This window comes from Elgaria multicarinata, chromosome 4 (assembly GCF_023053635.1).
Source record: "Elgaria multicarinata webbii isolate HBS135686 ecotype San Diego chromosome 4, rElgMul1.1.pri, whole genome shotgun sequence".
In the NCBI taxonomy this organism is placed as follows: Eukaryota; Metazoa; Chordata; class Lepidosauria; order Squamata; family Anguidae; genus Elgaria; species Elgaria multicarinata.
In genome coordinates, this window is record NC_086174.1 from 39,140,177 (window position 1) to 39,158,210 (window position 18,034).

The following is an 18,034-nucleotide window of genomic DNA, read 5'->3' on the forward strand; positions in this document are numbered from 1 at the left end:
ATGGCTGTGAGCCTTAGGTGGGCCTGGGTGATAACCTGTGCCCTCTTCTTAGCTGCCACTGCCAAAGTATTTTCCCAGAAAGGGCTTGAGCAGATGTTGCTGGAGAAACTTGGGCTTCCCGAAGTCCCTACCTTTCAGAGGACCGACCTGCAGAATTTAGTAATTCCACAGAATATAAGGAATAAATACATGTCCATGCTGAAGCGTCACCGAGTGAAGCGGAGGGCACTGCCAAGTCTAGCTGGGATCCTGAGAGGAATTCCCGGCAATGCAGGTAAATGTTGTGGCAATTCTCGCTGGGAATGGAAAGCAAAATCTCAGTCTTAACTGGAAATCAATGTCTGCTCTGAGTCATTACAGGTTTCAACTGTTTCATAAACTTAATGCAAATCACTGAGACGAAATCTCAGAGACATCAAGAGCCAAATTTATAACAAAAGATTATATTTGTGGCTCAGGAGATGGATGGATGGATAGATAGATAGATAGATAGATAGATAGATAGATAGATAGATAGATAGATCCTATTTGTTGTCAAATGGATGTTAAGGCAGTAGTGTGTGCAAAGTATTGTTTTAGAATTAAAGCATGACAAGATTGATTTCAGGAAATATGATGCCTCTTGAGTAACTTTCTAATGCATTGTATCATCATATTGCCATGTTTATAAAGCAGCTGATGGTAGTCAGGAAGTTTATCTGTTAGAAATCCACTTTTCCTTTCACAGGATAAATTGGCATCATGTTCCTTACATGCAGCACAATCCAAAAAGGAGTTTACTCAGAAGTAAAGTTTGGTGTGTTCATCAAGGGTCTTGCTTCCAAGTAAAGTGTGTTGGGTTGGAGTTTGACAGCTCAATCCTATGCATGTCTATTCAGAAGTAAGCCCCACTGAGTTCAGTGGGACTTACTCTCAGGTAAGTATGTACAAGATTGTAGCCTGTGTCTGCTAATTACAGTTGTACTTTTAAATCAATTTGAATGTTTAAAATAGGCATACGGTGAGTTGCTAGTAGATGCATGCAGGAGACTGTCTTTTTGCTGGAAGAAACCCAATCGACATTACTTTCTATCCCTGAAGAAGAAACAAGCTGAATCACATGGGGCTTCCTGTGAATAAACTATTTTACATGCTGAGAAAATGTTTCTCTCCTTCGTGACCTGTTTTGGAAGCTCACCTCCTTCTGTTTTTTGGGTTGGAGTCTGACAGGGCAATCCTAAGCATGTTTACTCAAAAGTAAGTCCCATTGAATTCAGTGGGCCTTACTCTCATGTAAACGTGTACAGGATTACAACTTGTGCCTGCCAATCCCATTTCTACTTTTTAATATGATTAATGTTTAAAATAGGAATAAGGTGAAGAGAGAGAGAGAGAGAGAAATATGACCATGTACAGCATAGCTCTTTTTTTATTTCTAAATCCTACTTTATGGCTCTAACTACATAGGGAACCAGCTGCTTATGGTTTCCACTTTGTAGTGAACTGAACTAACCCATTTCCCAACACCCAAGGAAGAGTGAGGATGTGATAACATTCAGCTAGCATGCAATGTTTTTCAGCAGCACCTATGGAGCATATAGTCTTCCATTGGAAAGGACTAGTGGATCGTCAGGAGTAGCATTCCCCAACCAGCACCCTCCCGAATGTGTTGGATTACCCCTCCCATCATCCCCAGCCAGCATGCCCATTGACCATGATGGCTGGGGATGAGCAGAGTTGTAGTCCAATACATCTGTACAATTCTTTTCTCTAGGGGTAGAAAGCAACATTACATGATCCCCATTCGGTGTTTGGGTACCAAGCTAGTAATGCAGGAAGCACTTGTAATGTGGTTACCTTGCGAAGAAAAGGGCAGAGAGGGGGGAGGGGAAAACAGGTGCCCTTTTCATTGAACCAAAATAGGATTCCTGCTGTGCAATTGACCCAGGCCACACTGCCCCATATATTTTTTTAATACCCGTAGTGTGTGTGACAGAGAAAGAGAAGGAGAGGGAGAGAAAGAGAGAGAAGTGGGATGGAGTTACAAAGGGATAGCAGGGGCTCCATGTGCACTGGATGTACTGAAACAAGTTTCCAACAAATTAAGTAAGCACAGATCTTTTCTACTTTTTCCTCCTCCTCCGAAGTGACTCCACAACTTTCTTAGGCAGCTTCTCACATCACTCATCTATTCTTACAAGTAGGGTTGTTTTCTAAATGTTTTTCCATATGATGTAAAGGTTGGGTTTAATCATTTTTATTCAGTTGTGCAAAGTTGCTTCTAAGCAATAATAATTCATTCATATATTCATTTAGGCTGGGAGTTATAGGACTTTTTTGGGGTCTAAACTTGCATAGGCGTGCACCCGTAATTCCTGTCCTCTGTTGTTTGTTTCCTGCTATTAGGCAGAACCCAAATATCAGTGTCCTGAACTGAAAAATAACATCTTCAGGCTTAAACGTATGCTCTCGTTCCTTTCTCTGCTGGATGGCCTCTGAAGGAGGACCAGGCCAATCTGATGGCGCATTAGAAAAGAGAACACCTGTCCTGAGCATCAAGGGCTGTATGTTCCAAAAATGCAGCTTTTCCCAACCAGACACCCTTCAGATGTGCTGGATTACAATCCTTGTCATCACCAGCCAGCACAGCCCATGTTATGCTGGCTGGGAATAGTGGGAGTTGTAGTCCAACACATCTAGAGGACACCAGGTTGGGGAAGGCTGTATCTAATGCAGTATAGAGTGGTGGTGGTTTTTTCTTCAGTGGGAGATGGAAACTATGATGAACTTTCTGCTGTTCCCCAATGCACACAGATATTTCAGGAGACGTTCTCTATTCAGACGCCACCCGACAGAATCTGATCTTCGACATGGAGGGCAGGATACCAGAAAACAGCGAAGTCACCATGGCTGAGCTGAAGCTTTTCAAAAAGCCCCTGGAGAGGAAACACTTGCCAAGCAGGCCGTCTCAGAGGCCGGTCATGAATGCCAGGGTGAGCGTGTACTGGGTGCAGCTTCAGGAGAACGGCACCAACCGGACCTCTTTGATTGATTCCAGGTACGAATGAAGCGTCCCGTCTGGAAAGGTGCACTTGAATCCTACTACAGTCAATGATGCAGTTTCAGGGGATGAGGGCAAAATTCCCAGCAAAATTTAAGAGACTTCTCTCCAATATATTCCAGTTGAAATTGCAAACAACAAAATCAGAATGTATTTTAGGAATATTTGTTGGGGTTGGGTGTTTTGTTTGAGTTTTCATAATTCATGATGTATTGTTTCTTTTGAGGAATTATCATATGGGGTCTCAGACATAAGCTGGATGGTTAAGGACTCTCCCCGTGCCAGCCTTCCCTAAATGGCATCTCTGGAAGTGTTCTAACTCAGTGACCCTATTCAGACAACACGCCAAGCCACGGCAGTTAAGCATTTTGAGCTAAACATTATGGCTTAGCATGCTGCGTGAATCATGACTTAGCGTGTCATCTGAACTATTCCTAGCCATGGTGGCTACATTACCATGGTTTAAACACGCTCACTAACCATTTGCTGCAAAGGCGTTAGCAGCCAAACCATGTCTTAGTGTGTTGTCTGAACAGGCCTAATGTTGCCAACTTGCATGTGATAGACAACTCACAGTACCCTTGCTTGTATTGTGTCTTGAAATATCAATCCCTCTTAAATAAGAAAAGTCAACATTTGGGCAACATTAAGGTTGCGATCCTATACCCACTGACTTGGGAGTAAGTCCCAGTGAAGTCAATGAGCCAGTTTGCACTAAGCTTATTTAGGTGTCCTAAAACAGACCATGGCTGTGCATGATAAGCAACAGTGATTGTCAGCCACATCTTGAATATTCAAAATGAAACTGGCACATGCAGCAACCCAACATGGCTTAAATAAGTCATGGTGGGTTGCAGCGATCATGTGAACCAGCTCACCGAGTACCAATACAGGCAGAGGCATACTGTTTGCTACAATGACTTGGTTACCTTGCCAGGGACAAATCTCAGTGCACCTTGAAGATATACACAGAGCTGTCCTTGGTTCTTCACTGCAGACCTGACATCGAGGGTAGGCATATTTGGGCACCTGCTGAGGTCTCACACCCCATCCAGGGCCCACTGACAAGAGCTCCCTGGCGTTGTTCCTCCTCTTCACTCCTGCAAACTGCTTGTCGCCTGACTCTCACTCTGGCTCGGAAGATGGCGGGGCATAGAAGGAGGAGCAGGAGATGCTTGCTCATTGGCTCTCTGCCTGTCAATCAAGCAAGTGGTAGCAATGTTGAGAAAAAAGAGGAGGAGCCTTAGCATCAGCTGACAATGCAGGTGAGAAGGCAGACTCACTGAAGGAGGGGGCCCATTGTAGGTATCTTGCCCTAGAGCCCTCAAAATAAAACCCTTGCATGTACTATACAGGAGGTGTGCTCCAAATCAGAGCCTCTGGCTAACGTTGTGGCTAATGTTGTAATACTTTTAATGCTATCCCTAGAAAAAAAAAGTTCATACAACTAATTGGGTGTGTTGCAAGTAAAGGGTCAGCAAATCCATGCACACAAGATGTATCTATTTTATTTACCATATTTCTAGGTCGCCTTTCTGTGCAAAAGCCCTCTCAAGATGGCTCATACAATAAAATCCCATATTTAAAAAAAACACCAAACATCCAATGATCAAACAGCAAAGGTGAATAAAAGCAATATACACTAGCAATAAAACATCCAATCACTAAAATCTAAAACATGATTGCAGCTAAGCAAAACAAAACAACTAGGAACAGTTTGGCATACAGTAAAGCAACGATTGCTCCAACTTGCCCCTAGATAGCAGCTGATGCTTCATCTTCAACACTTCTGCAAATCTGGCTAGGACTATGGCACAGTCAATTGCACAACAAATGAGGAACAAACCACATGCTATGTTAAATGCATTGGGTTGGGTCCAGGGTGTTTGCCTTCCATTGGCGGAGAGCTCTGCTCAAGGAAGGTACCTCTGCCTGATTTTCAGTGATAACCTAGAGAGCAACAGGTGATGAAGGGGTCAGGGCAGCAGAAGCAAACTATTTTCTTCCTGTAGTAATGATGATTCTATGATTGAAGTGAGCTTAAAATGCAAAGCTGTGCATGCTCAGAGTATTATGTTTGTTTGGTTTTAGCAGGGTTGGCAAACTTTCTACACCAGCCTTCCCCAACCAGGTGTCCTCCAGATGTGTTAGAATACTGTATACAGTTCTGATCACCACACATTAAAAAAAGATATTGTAGAGCTGGAAAAAGTGCAGAAAAGGGCAACTAAAATGATCAAGGGACTGGAGAATTTCCTCTATGAGGGAAGGTTACAACAGCTGGGATTGTTTAGCTTGGAAAAAAGGAGGCTAAGGAGAGACCTGATAGAGGCATATAGAATTATGCAGGGTGTGGAGAATGTGGATAGGGAGAAATTTTTCTCCCTCATAATACTAGAACCCAGGTTCATCCCATGAAGCTGATTGGTGGGAGATTCAAGACAAATAAAAGGAAGTACTTCTTCACACAGCGCATAGCTAACCTATGGAATTCACTACCACAAAATGTGGTGATGGCCACCAATGTGGATTTGCTTTAAAAGGGGATTGGATAAATTTCTGGAGGAGAAGGCTATCAATGGCTACTAGTCCTGACAGCTATGTGCTATCTCCAGTATCAGGGCCAGTAAGCCCATATACACCAGTTGCTGGGGAACATGTGTGGGAGGGCGCTGTTGCGCCATGTCCTGCTTGTATGTCCCTAGTTGACAGCTGGTTGGCCACTGTGTGCAGAGAGTGCTGGACTAGATGGACCCTTGGTGTGATCCAGCATGCCGCTTCTTATGTTCTTCTTTTGGACTACAACTCCTAGGATGCCTAAGCCGGCATAGCTGGAGCATGCTGAGAGTTGTAGTCCAACAGATCTGGAGGGCATCAGTTTGGGGAAAGCTGTTCTACACAATAAGGAAAGTAGTTGTAAAATATGGAAAGACAATTGGGGGTGACGAGAAATGTTAGCTGTGTGCTTCACAGCTAAAGTAATGCAGAGTCAGTGAAGGCTGGTGGCTCTGATGCCAATGTGGCAGTGAATCTGCTCTGGGTTTTAGTGAGAACCAGTCAGAATTCCAAAGGAGCTATCCAAGATGCTGAACCTATTTTAGAGATATTGTTCAGCACCCTGGATAGCTCCTTTGGAGTTCTGACTGGCTCCAGCTGAAATCCAGAGCAGATTCATCACCAGCCTCCATTGCACAAAGCTAACTAACGCACACACACACCACCACCACCAATAAGGCCAGGGTTTAAAATTACCTAGCTACACCACTGCATAGATGTATTTTAATATCTCAACTGTTCTAGGCGGTAGCTCCATGATCCATTTTCTTCTTTAGGTTAGTTCCAATTATGGAGTCTGGCTGGAGGAATTTTGATGTCACCCAGGCTGTGCAGTTTTGGCTAAAAGCGAAGAAGCCGGGCCCAATGCTTCTGGAGATCTGGATTGAAGGAGAAAGGTTAGGCAGCTATGCCTCTGAAATGGCCAAAGTTGTGCGCTTTACGTCTCAGGACCCTTCAGATAAGGCACTGGGGAAACCCGAGCTGGTGCTCTACACTCTTAACCTGGAAATATATGGGTAAGTCTCTCAAACTATAACCCTATCATGACCCATGTAGTTGGACTACCCTTTCATACTGAAGAAAATATCAGGCAAAGGTTAGGTAGTTAAACCCAACTTGAACCATGATTACGCAGAAGAATTTTGGCTATTGGGTGGTATTGAAATTGATAATAATGAATTAAAAGTAACACCGACTGATTTCAAGTGAGAATACATAGGATCGCAACTGTACAGCATGATGCTATGCATGTTCACTTGGAACTGGAAGTAAGTCCCACCGTGTTCAATACAAATATTTGCATGCTCCAGGCTTCTTTAGCTCAGATCTGCCCAATGTCTCCCAATTCCCCATCTTCGTCATAAAACTATTTGTTCTGATTTTTGACAGAGGACCTGGAGACTGTAAAGAAGGAACCTTGACAGAGAAGGCCATCTGCTGCCGACAGGAATATTACATCAATTTCCGAGAGCTTACCTGGACTCAATACTGGATTATTGAGCCGGCTGGCTACCAGGCTTACCACTGTATAGGTGGCTGCCGGCAGCCCAAGAAGTTGCCGCACTATTTTGGCTATGGAGAGAGAACTTGTGCTGTGGTGGAGAGTTCCCCACTTCCCATGATGTATCTGGTCAAGAAGGGAAACTACACAGAAATTGAGGTGGCCGAGTTCCCCAACATGATCGTTGAAAAGTGTGGCTGTGTCATGGACCATATGGCGGTGGTCTAGCTACCCACAGACACAACCACACAGAGACTGGTCCTCTAGCAGAAGTGCCAACGGTGGCTCAGCTGCAGGGCCTTCTTTTCTGACTTGTGGGTGCAGCCAAGAAACTTAGTGCTCTTCATTCCTGACCACACGTCACCTGTGGCATATTGAGTTTGGCTGTTTGTCTTACGAACACATTCAAAGCATTGTTGTGTTCCTCTTTCACCAAAGGAATAAAATTGTGCTGCCACAAATGGAGGTTGTTTCAATTGGGACTTTTCCCCGCGAGAGGCCAAAATAATAGCATTCAGCACCACAGAAGAACTTGTGTGTGTTTTACTTAAAGCTCCATCTGATAAGCGTTTTATTGCTCGCTCGTTACTGGGCACTCATGGATTCCCCTGAGGTAGCTCACATGACATCGTCTGCCTCTCTCACGCCTTCCGCCCCTTCTGGCCGGAAGAAAAACCAGAAAAACTACAAAATATTTTTTAAACCGAAGTTGCTGTTCTCGCCTTCTGTGTGGGGGAGAAGCAGCATGTCAACAACGAGGGACTGAATGGCCCTCGTGCACCTTGTTTACTTACCTATTTGAAAACAGGAAGTAACTGAGTGTCCACAGAGAAGCAACGGTAGCCAGCGTTTCTTCCAAGGTGTGATGGAGCTGTGAGTTTTTACAGGGCTTCCGTTTTCTATGGCACAGCAACAGCGTGGAATGTGATCCCAAATTCCACAGCAGCTTGCTAGTTGAGAGCTGCCCGGATGCCCTTCATGCTAGTTCTTAGGTTCTTCTTACTAACAAAATGTGTATCATTAGTATGGGTGGGAGCAGAGCTGGCATCGAGGTTAAGCATGACTGGGCATTTGCCAAGGCCCCACATCCCAGCAGCAGGGCCAGTGCCAGACTATTTTGCGCCCTAGGCAAGGTGAGCTACTTTCACCCCACACCCCACCCACCCCCAAAAATGCCAACTTTGATTTTTAAGAACATATGTTTCCTGGAAAAAATAAGAAGCACAAAACTTGAAACTGCTAAATTTATTTTAAAGTGCAAGAAATACGTCATGCCAATTACAGCAAACAAATTGGAAAGAACGTCTAGGGGTCTAAAATGCATTATTTAATAGGAATATCACCTCCAAATCATCCCCCCCAACTCACACACACGCGCGCGCACACACACACACTCAGCATCACTCACTCCAAACAAACACACGCATGAACACATGCATTCATTCAAAGACCCCATGCACCTCATTCACCCATACATTCTCTCTCTCTCTCTCTCTCTCTTCCGGGCGCATTCCAGAAGTCCGAGTGTGGAGCCGCCCCACCCCACCCTAGCGTCCCTGGCTTTGCTTCGGCTGGGCGGGCATGGGGCGTCATCTCACCCGCCCAGGCCCAGCTGAATCCTCAGGCCGGCCTGGCTCACAGCCAACGCGCGTGAGTGCTGCGCCTGGCGCCCCTCTTAGTTTGGCGCTCTAGGTGGCCGCCTGAGTGGTCGCTATGGTAGCACCGCCCCTGCCCAGCAGGGGCCCCCTGACAAGAGCCCCCTGGAGTTGCTTCTCCTTGAAGATGGCAACCTGCTTGTTTACCTGCCTCTCATTCTGGCCCAGTCAGAATTGGTGGTGGTGAGAAGGAGGAGCAGGAGATACCACTGCCTGCTTGCTCACTGGCTTTTTGCCAGTCAAGGAGGAAAACATAAAAAATGATGAGCAAGAGGACTAGGAGGAATAGCAGCTGGTGACAATGGTACTGCGAAAGTAGACTCACGGAGAGAGGCAGGTGTCTTGCCCAAGGGTCCTCAAAAATTTTTTGGAGCCGGCACTGGTTGGGAGTCTGTGTGGAGAGCGGCCCTCTTTATGGCAAGGATCATTACGGGAGGAATTTCACATGCACACTCTCCAAGCAGACTCATACTGTACCTTCCATGAGGCCCTCAGTGTCAGGGGGGGAAGACAGGTTTACCCTCACTGCAACAGCATCCCCAAGTGTAGTGTCACTTTCTCCCATAGAGTTGAATGGTTGCAATTCACCCCTATGGGGAACAGCACAGAGGTGTACTCAAGTTCACCACTTGGTGTGGGCATTGGAACCTCTCTGTCCTCAACCACTGAGAAGCAAGACTGGTCTCATCCGCATATAGCGAGTAATTCAGGTCCCAGTGTTGGAATATGGACCTGATCCCAGCTGTAGTGCAGATGAGGTGGCTGCTGTTGGTACCCACCATTATTTAAATAACCCACAGTGGGCTATTTGATCCTGCAAACAGCCCTGTTACTGGACTGTCTGGGAAAGTATAATATTCATTTGTGGAGTTCCCCCCCCCCCCCCAATAATAAACACTACCCAGCACTATTAAACTTCAAGAGAACCCTTAAGACATTTTTAAAATGTCAGTCGGCTTTGAATTAAATGCTACATTTTGATTAATTGTTGCTTCTTTTTAAAAAGGGGATGCAGTGTGGTTTTAATCTGTGGTTTTATATAATATTATATTTTGTTATGAGTTTCTTGTATGCCACCTTGTGGGGGCAATGCGCCCTGAAAGGTAGTTTTTAAATCCTTTAATTAATATGATGATGACGATGACACAATGCACAGACAAGAGGTAAAGATATTTTTTCTAAATGATTATAGAAATAGGTAAATATGAATATAGCAATAAATGTATCTCAGTGTTTCTTTCATCTGCTGTTCCTTTGTTATCCAATTGCTCCTTTATGTGAAGGATTGGCAAATCTCTCAAGACAAGACACCAGTAAAAGCTACCTAATGTCTTCTTATATTAAGAAGGCTTGAAAACACTCTTTACCTTCTTTTAATGCAAGTTTGCAATATAAGGTTTCTTTTTGAGAGACAACACTCTACCTTTTCACTTACTATACAAGTTCCTGAAACCATATGTGGTCATTGCTCCCAATTTGGGATTTCTGTTAATGCCACACCCTATAGTTTAATGAATTGTAATTTCATAAACATACACAAAGTTATTTTATTTTATTTATTTATTCCATTTATATCCATTTATATCCATTTATTTTCCTCCAAGGAATCCAAAGCAGCATACATAATCCTCCTCCTCTTCTCCATTTTATCTTCACAACAACCCTGTGAGGTAGTTTGGGCTGAGAGTCTGTGACTGGCCCAAAGTCACCCGATGGGTTTCCATGGCCGAGTGGGGACTAGAACCCGGATCTCCCAACTCCCAGTCCATCACTCTAGCCACTACACCACACTGGCTCTACAACAACTCTTGCTTGTAATTTAATCCATGTCAGTGTTATGGATAACACACGTACACATTTGGTTTGAATCTTTAAATATATGCCACACAAAGAATCGGTGTTTTAATCTTGATTGGTAAGGTCATTTGGTTTTATGGCAGTGTGTCACTTTGAAGACTTTTAGCAGAAAAGGCAAGGGACAAAAAGGGCATTATCTTTTGAATAGGACTCTGCCTTTACTAGCACTAGCAACTTCTGTTCCACCTATGCTCTGAAAGCTGTGGCGAGACAAAGGAAAGCACAAGAAAGGGCGCCCACTTTTGACAAGGTAACCAGTAACCCACCAGTCATACAATCTGAATACCACACAAAAAGCTGCTCTCTACATTAAAAAACAAAACAAAACAAAATCATCCACTGCTTTCTGCTTCCATTTTCATCCTGAGATTGCAATCAGCACATTACATAGGTGGCCATGTGGTTTGAATGGAATACTTCCTACTTCTGCCTTGAGTTTGGACTTATTTTATTTTATTTTATTTATTTATTTATTTATTTATTCCATTTATATCCTGCCTTTTTTCCTGCAAGGAAACCAAGGCGGCGTACATAATCCTCCTCCTCCTCCTCTCCACTTTATCCTCAAAACAACAACCCTGTGAGGTGTGTTGGGCTGAAAGTCTTTGACTGGGCCAAAGTCACCCAGTGGGTTTCCATGGCCAAGTGGGGACTAGAACCCGGATCTCCCGACTCCCAGTTCGATACTCTAGCCACTACACCACACTGGCTCTATTCAAATGGCAGAATTACAGCCCAACGCCTCCAATACATGGGGCTATTTGGCGGATTTGTTTTCTAAAGCTGATTATCTCTGTTTTCTGACAGGGGAACGGGGGGGGGGGGGGAGGGCAGAACATGTCCTGCTTGATGATATCATGAAATCGAACCACAGACTTCTGTGAGTGGCCAGTCATGAGCATGCTATAAATTGCTTGTTTAGAGACAGCTGAAGATGGGAAGTCTGTTCTGCCTGGTTTCCACATTTATAATATTATTACTAATTGTTGTTGTTGTTGTTGTTGTTGTTATTATTTCTTACCCACCTCTCCCTCTGGATCGAGGCGGGGAGCAACATTATTCAGTTTATATCCCGCCTATATACAAAATCCCCTATGCAGCATACAAAGTTAAAAACAATTTACAAGGCTGAAACTCTCCTGATTAAATGTCAAGGCTAAAAATGTAGAGTTTATACTCTACATTCTTGTGATATTTTTCTGTTACCTCACACGAGGAAGCTTTCTGTCTAACTCAGTGCTGCATTTTTAACTCTGCTCAGTCTTAATAAAAGGCATTATTTCACTAATTCTGCAATTTACCCTCCACCTTCCCAGTTAAACTAGTGTACAGAAATACGTATTCAGGGCACATCTATACCTGTGCCAAATCATTACAATCCCATCATGATAACACTATCAGCAGTGCATTTCAATACCACTATAAAGCAGTAGTGTAGCTCTTGCCTTAATCAAAGTGGGCATAGAGAAGAAGATTGTATTCCTAGGTTCTCCAAGGACCCTAACCACAAACAGAGGCTAAGTCTTCTCTCTTCTGTTGAACAGTTCTGTAGAGAATAGAAGGAAAAGGTGAATCAATATACAGACAACTATTTTTCAAGTAGCAGCTTATAGGTAAGCTGCTTTGTTCTACTTCAAAATATTGGAAGTAACATACAGCCATCATGACTAGTGGCCACTGAGAGCCTTATTGTTCATAAATTTGTCTAATCCCCTTTTAAAGACATCCAAGTTGGCAGCCTTCACTATGTCTTGTGGTAGCGAATTCCATAATTTAACTATGCGCTGTGTGAAGAAGTACTTCTTTTTGTCTGTCCTGAACCTTCCACCAATCATCATCATGGGATGACTCCAGGTTTTAGCACTATAAGAGTGGGGAGAGAATTCTCGCTATCCACTTTCTCCACACTATGCATAACCTTAAACACCTCTATCATGTCCCCCCTTACTCACCTTTTTCCTAAGCTAAGGAGCCCCGAACACTGTACCTTTCCTCATAAGGGTGTTGCTTCAACCCTCTGATAATTTTGGTTGCCCTTTTCTACATCTTTTCCAGCTCTACGATATCCTTTCTGAGAGTGCCAGCTCCAGATGTTGGAGGCCCCTTGTTCAAGACACTCTCAGTGGCCTCCCTCTTCATTGAGTCTACCTTCTCATGGCCATTGTCACCAGATGCTGTTGCTTCTCTTTCTAATCACTTGACAGTGAACAAGTAGGCAGTGGCATCTACTGCTTCACCTTCTCACCACTTCCGTTGTTTGGGCCAGAGAGGGAGGCAGGTGAACAAGCAGCTTGCAATGGTGAAGAGGAGGAGTGACTCCAAGGGACTCTTGTCAGGTGCCTAACCATGCCTACCCTTGTATATCTGCAATGCTAGGTCTTCCCCTGAGTCTGCTGATACCTCTCTCTTCTGTGTAGATGGTCTCATCGGGCTACGTTAGGATTGGCACTTAGAGAACTGAGATCGATGTTAGTAGTACATATGATTGGAGCCTCTGTACTGGGGTGGGCAATTTGTGGCCTTCCAAGTGTTTTGGCCTACTACTCCCAGTGGCTAGTGGTGAGAGTTGATGGGAGTTAGAAAATAAGAAAAACAATGCTGGATGAGCCTGTTTCACTTCCCATCCTGATCTGCAAAAGTTCTTTCTAGGAAAATAAGAAAAGCAAAAGGAAGAGCTTAAGAAGAGCCCTGCTGGATCAGATCAAGGGTCCATCTAGTCCAGCACTCTGTTCACACAGTGGCCATCCAGCTGTCAGCCAGGAACCCACAAGCAGGACCCATGTTCCCCAGCAACTGATGTATACAAGCTTACTGCCTTGGATACTGGAGGTAGCACATAGCCATCAGGACTAATAGCCATTGATAGACTTCTCCTCCAACATATCTGTTCTGGGACCAGTGCTCTTCAACATTTTTATTAATGATTTGGACGAGGAGGTGCAGGGAACGCTGATCAAATTTGCAGATGTCACCAAATTGGGTGGGATACCTAATACCCTGGAAGACAGAAACAAACTTCAAAGTGATCTTGATAGGCTGGAGCACTGGGCTGAAAACAACAGAATGAAATTTAATAGGGATAAATGCCAAGTTCTACATTTAGGAAATAGAAACCAAATGCACAGTTACAAGATGGGGGACACTTGGCTCAGCAATACTACAAACGAGAAAGATCTTGGAATTGTTGTAGATCGCAAGCTGAATATGAGCCAACAGTGCGATATGGCTGCAAGAAAGGCAAATGCTATTTTGGACTGCATTAATAGAAATATAGCTTCCAAATCACGTGAGGTACTGGTTCCTCTCTATTCGGCCCTGGTTAGGCCTCATCTAGAGTATTGCGTCCAGTTCTGGGCTCCACAATTCAAGAAGGACGCAGACAAGCTGGAGCGTGTTCAGAGGAGGGCAACCAGGATGATCAGGGGTCTGGAAATAAAGCCCTATGAAGAGAGACTGAAAGAACTGGGCATGTTTAACCTGGAGAAGAGAAGATTGAGGGGAGACATGATAGCACTCTTCAAATACTTAAAAGGTTGTCACACAGAGGAGGGCCAGGATCTCTTCTCGATCCTCCCAGAGTGCAGGACACGGAATAACGGGCTCAAGTTAAAGGAAGCCAGATTCCGGCTGGACATCAGGAAAAACTTCCTGTTAGAGCAGTGCGACGGTGGAATCAGTTACCTAGGGAGGTTGTGGGCTCTCCCACACTAGAGGCCTTCAAGAGGCAGCTGGACAACCATCTGTCAGGGATGCTTTAGGGTGGATTCCTGCATTGAGCAGGGGGTTGGACTCGATGGCCTTGTAGGCCCCTTCCAACTCTGCTATTCTATGATTCTATGATCTGGAGGGCCCCAGGTTGCCCACACCTGCTCTATATATTTCAGTGAACTTGCAATATAAAGAGCTGGCATTCTTTGTGGCCACCAATATGGCAAATTACGAACAAATTGTTTCTTGATTTGCACTTCAAAAAAAAGTGTCTTGTTTTTGTACATTCACTGGCCAGATCTACACCTTGTGTCAAATCGTTATGATCCCAACATGGTAACACTATATCCCTCTTGTGCATTTATATCTTTTAGGACACAATGACATTTCTTGCAGTATTTTGGATAATGTGGAATAAAAAGCAGGAAATAACACTATGAACGTGGTATATGGAATATGTAATGTGCCCCAACAGTTATCAGTGCACTTCAACACTGCTATAAAGCAGTAGTGTAGATCTAGCCACCCTTTCACTGGGCTGTGAACCATTTTAGGAGACCGTGCTGGGCTGAAGCTATTTTGGGAGTGGTGGATGCATTTGTTTTCACAATACCGGTACATTCCCAATAATGATTATTAGCACAACAGCATGGCAATTGTTTTCTAATAGATACATCGCGCTACCAGGACTGATATAGTTACTTGATTTCAGTCTTTGCACCATCTTGTTTTTATTACTTTTCCCCCTTTGATTCAGTGAATGAATGAAGCACATTGTTGTCTCTGAGCAAAATCCCCCAGGTTTTGGACTGCTTGCTATTTGGCTTTCTTGGCTTTCCCATTCCAATGCAAAGCCATAACCTTCCTGCTGCAGCAAGCAGGACTTGACACTCCTCTTTCTCTCATGGCTGCGTCCTCCTCCTCCTCCTCCTCCTCTTCATTTGACAAGACCCTGCAATGCTGTCTGGCACCTTGCTTTCCAGGGCTGCCCCTAATTGGTAGCTTAAGCCGAAAGACAAATGACCAATCCACATCCTAGCCAAGGTGGAAATTAGCGTGGCTCCATTCAGCTGATGCTCAAACCAGCTGGAGCTTTGGAAGAAGGGACTGCAGGACAAAAGAACTCAATGCCCAAAGCACAGCAGCAACATCCCCCCTCCACCTTTAAATAAATTTGATGCTGTTCTCTCAAATGAAATGAATAATCCTTTAGGAGTAATTTCTTAATACTGTGATGGCAGCAAAACTTCATATTACAAAATTCCTATAGGTTTTTATTTTAATTTGAAACTATATTGAGCTTCTTTAAAAAAAAATCAAAGGAAAAAATGATATTGGAGAATATCATGACCCCATCAAAAATGTGGAGGACTTTACGTAAATCTAAAAATCCAGTAACAAAAGACTAGGGGTAGGAGAAACCTAAAACAAAATAAAACACATCATCCTAAAGTCAGTCTTCCCTGTTCTGCTGCCCTCCAGATGTTTTGGACTAGAGATGCCATCATCCCTGAACATTAATAATGTTGGGTGGGGTTGATGGAAGTTGTAGCCAAAAACACCTGAAGATCACCAGGTTGGGGAGGTCTGCTCTCTAAGACTTCATACACACCACCCTGGTGGTTTGACATTAGCTCACAGGTCCTTAAGGGTAGGCAATCTGGTGCCTTCCAGGTGTTTTGGACTACAACTCTCATAAGCTCTAGCCAGCATGGCCAATATTCAGGAATTTTGGGAGCTGCAGTTCAAGGTATCTGGGAAGCATAATACAAAACCAAACAAAAACCAAACAAAAAAAGCTACAGTTATCCATGCTCTGATAACCTCTCGCTTGGATTACTGCAATGCGTTATACGTGGGGCTGCCTTTGAAAACGGTCCGGAAGCTTCAGCTGGTACAAAATAGGGCAGCCCGTTTACTAACAGGGACTGGCCGGCGAGATCACATTACGTCAGTCCTTTTCCAGCTTCATTGGCTGCCAGTCCAGGTCCGGGCCCAATTCAAAGTGCTGGTATTGACATTTAAAGCCCTAAACGGTTTGGGGCCAGGTTATCTGAAGGAACGCCTCCTCCCATATGTACCTACCCGGACCTTAAGATCATCTACAGGGGCCCTTCTCCGTGAGCCCCTGCCAAAGGAAGTGAGGCAGGTGGCTACTAGGAGGAGGGCTTTCTCCGCTGTGGCACCCCAGTTGTGGAATGAGCTCCCCAGAGAGGTCCGCCTGGCGCCTACGCTGTATTCCTTCCGTCGCCAGCTGAAGACCTTTTTATTCACTCAGTATTTTAACACTTAATTTTAACTTAAATTTAAATTTTACTGTTTTAACTCTGTATTTTAATCTTATATCAACTTTGCTGTGTGGTTTTATCCTGGTTGCGCTTTTTATACTGTATTTCGTAATTGTGTTTTTAACCTGTTGGGTGTTTTATTGTGGTTTTAATTTTTGTGAACCGCCCAGAGAGCTTCGGCTATTGGGCGGTATAAAAATGTAATAAATAAATAAATAAATAAATAAATAAAACACCCCCAAACCAAAAATCAGAGCCGCACAGGAGTGACCATAATATCTTAATAAAGGTAAATGCAGGAATATTTACTAGGCTTGGGATAATCATGTTGGAACAAAACTAAGCAAAATGTTTGGGACTATGAATCCTGTCTTTTTTCCTAAGTGTAAGCCGCTCTGAGAGCCTTTTTTGGCTGAGGAGCGGGGTATAAGTATGATAAATAAATAAATAAATAAATATCATCACTGACCAATTCACATCTCACGATAAACCATCAGAGATGTGCGCCAGCTGCCATTTTGAATATGGATGTCACAGGTTGTCACTTCATGTGAGCCCTTTTGTTGTTCAAGAGTTATCTGAGGGGTGCTTATCCTCAAATAACTCATAATGTATGAATTCACATGACACATCAAGACATGGTGTGTCTCTACAGGGCTTACATATTCAAAATGGTGGCTGATGTGCATCTTGGAGCCCCACAGCTGAATTAACTCATGGTAGCTTATTGTACAAACTAGCCCACTGTCTGGTGCTGGTGGAAGCTGTGGTCTAAAACCTTTGGAGAGCACTGGGTTAAAAGAAAGCAAATGATTTAGTGCATTTCAACAATGTGTTGTTTTCCAGACAGATGGAACAGACAAGTAGGTAAGACCTTTCCTTCAAAAGCATTCCACTTTTACTTCCCAACATGGCTCTCTGTAAAATGTTAGAAGCTTTACAAAACTTTCAAAATAACAATTTGGACCAGGATCCCTGTGCCTACTCCAGAATAAACATGGGGTAGGAGGGAGAGAAGATACAGCTGCTAGACCCACATATAAAGTAATGTTTGTTTTGGCCCTTATATTTCTAATTATAGGTGACTTTCAACTGAACATCCCTTCCATCCACCCATCCATAAAAACTCTTATATGTCCACCAGTTAATTTATCTTTGTTCTCATTACTCCCTCTGCCAAAAAACTATTCCTTTGTATGGTAAAGGATTTCAACAGATGGTCATGTTTTAAAATCAGGGATGGGGAACATGTGACCCTCCAGTTGGACCACAACTGACCATTGACCATACTGGCTGGGGCTGCATTTCAAGGGCTTCAGGTTCCTCATCTTTAGTTTAAATAGATCAGATGATTATAACATGCTCTCCTTTAATTTTAGGCCACATACATAGGAAAAAGGCGCCCTTTAAAACTTTTTCTTCAAAGTTT

At 43.8% G+C, this 18,034-nt stretch overlaps 1 protein-coding gene across 1 annotated transcript; it reads left to right on the top strand.

Annotated features, from left to right (window-relative positions):
• Nucleotides 1-7,445, top strand: LOC134398145 (left-right determination factor 1-like). The gene is made up of 4 exons (XM_063125390.1): nucleotides 1-274; nucleotides 2,794-3,037; nucleotides 6,373-6,612; nucleotides 6,986-7,445. Exons 1-4 carry the CDS (start codon nucleotides 1-3, stop codon nucleotides 7,323-7,325), a joined length of 1,098 nt encoding a protein of 365 aa, XP_062981460.1. The 3' UTR covers nucleotides 7,326-7,445.
• The last annotated feature ends 10,589 nt before the right edge of the window (nucleotides 7,446-18,034 follow it).

What these genes read in the sequence shown, in the direction of transcription:
- LOC134398145 (XM_063125390.1), top strand. Translation starts at nt 1, where the DNA reads ATGGCTGTGAGCCTTAGGTGGGCCTGGGTGATAACCTGTGCCCTCTTC. An exon ending in AGGAATTCCCGGCAATGCAG is followed by an intron (nt 275 to 2,793) that starts GTAAATGTTGTG and finishes CAATGCACACAG; the next exon opens with ATATTTCAGGAGACGTTCTC. An exon ending in CTTAACCTGGAAATATATGG is followed by an intron (nt 6,613 to 6,985) that starts GTAAGTCTCTCA and finishes GATTTTTGACAG; the next exon opens with AGGACCTGGAGACTGTAAAG.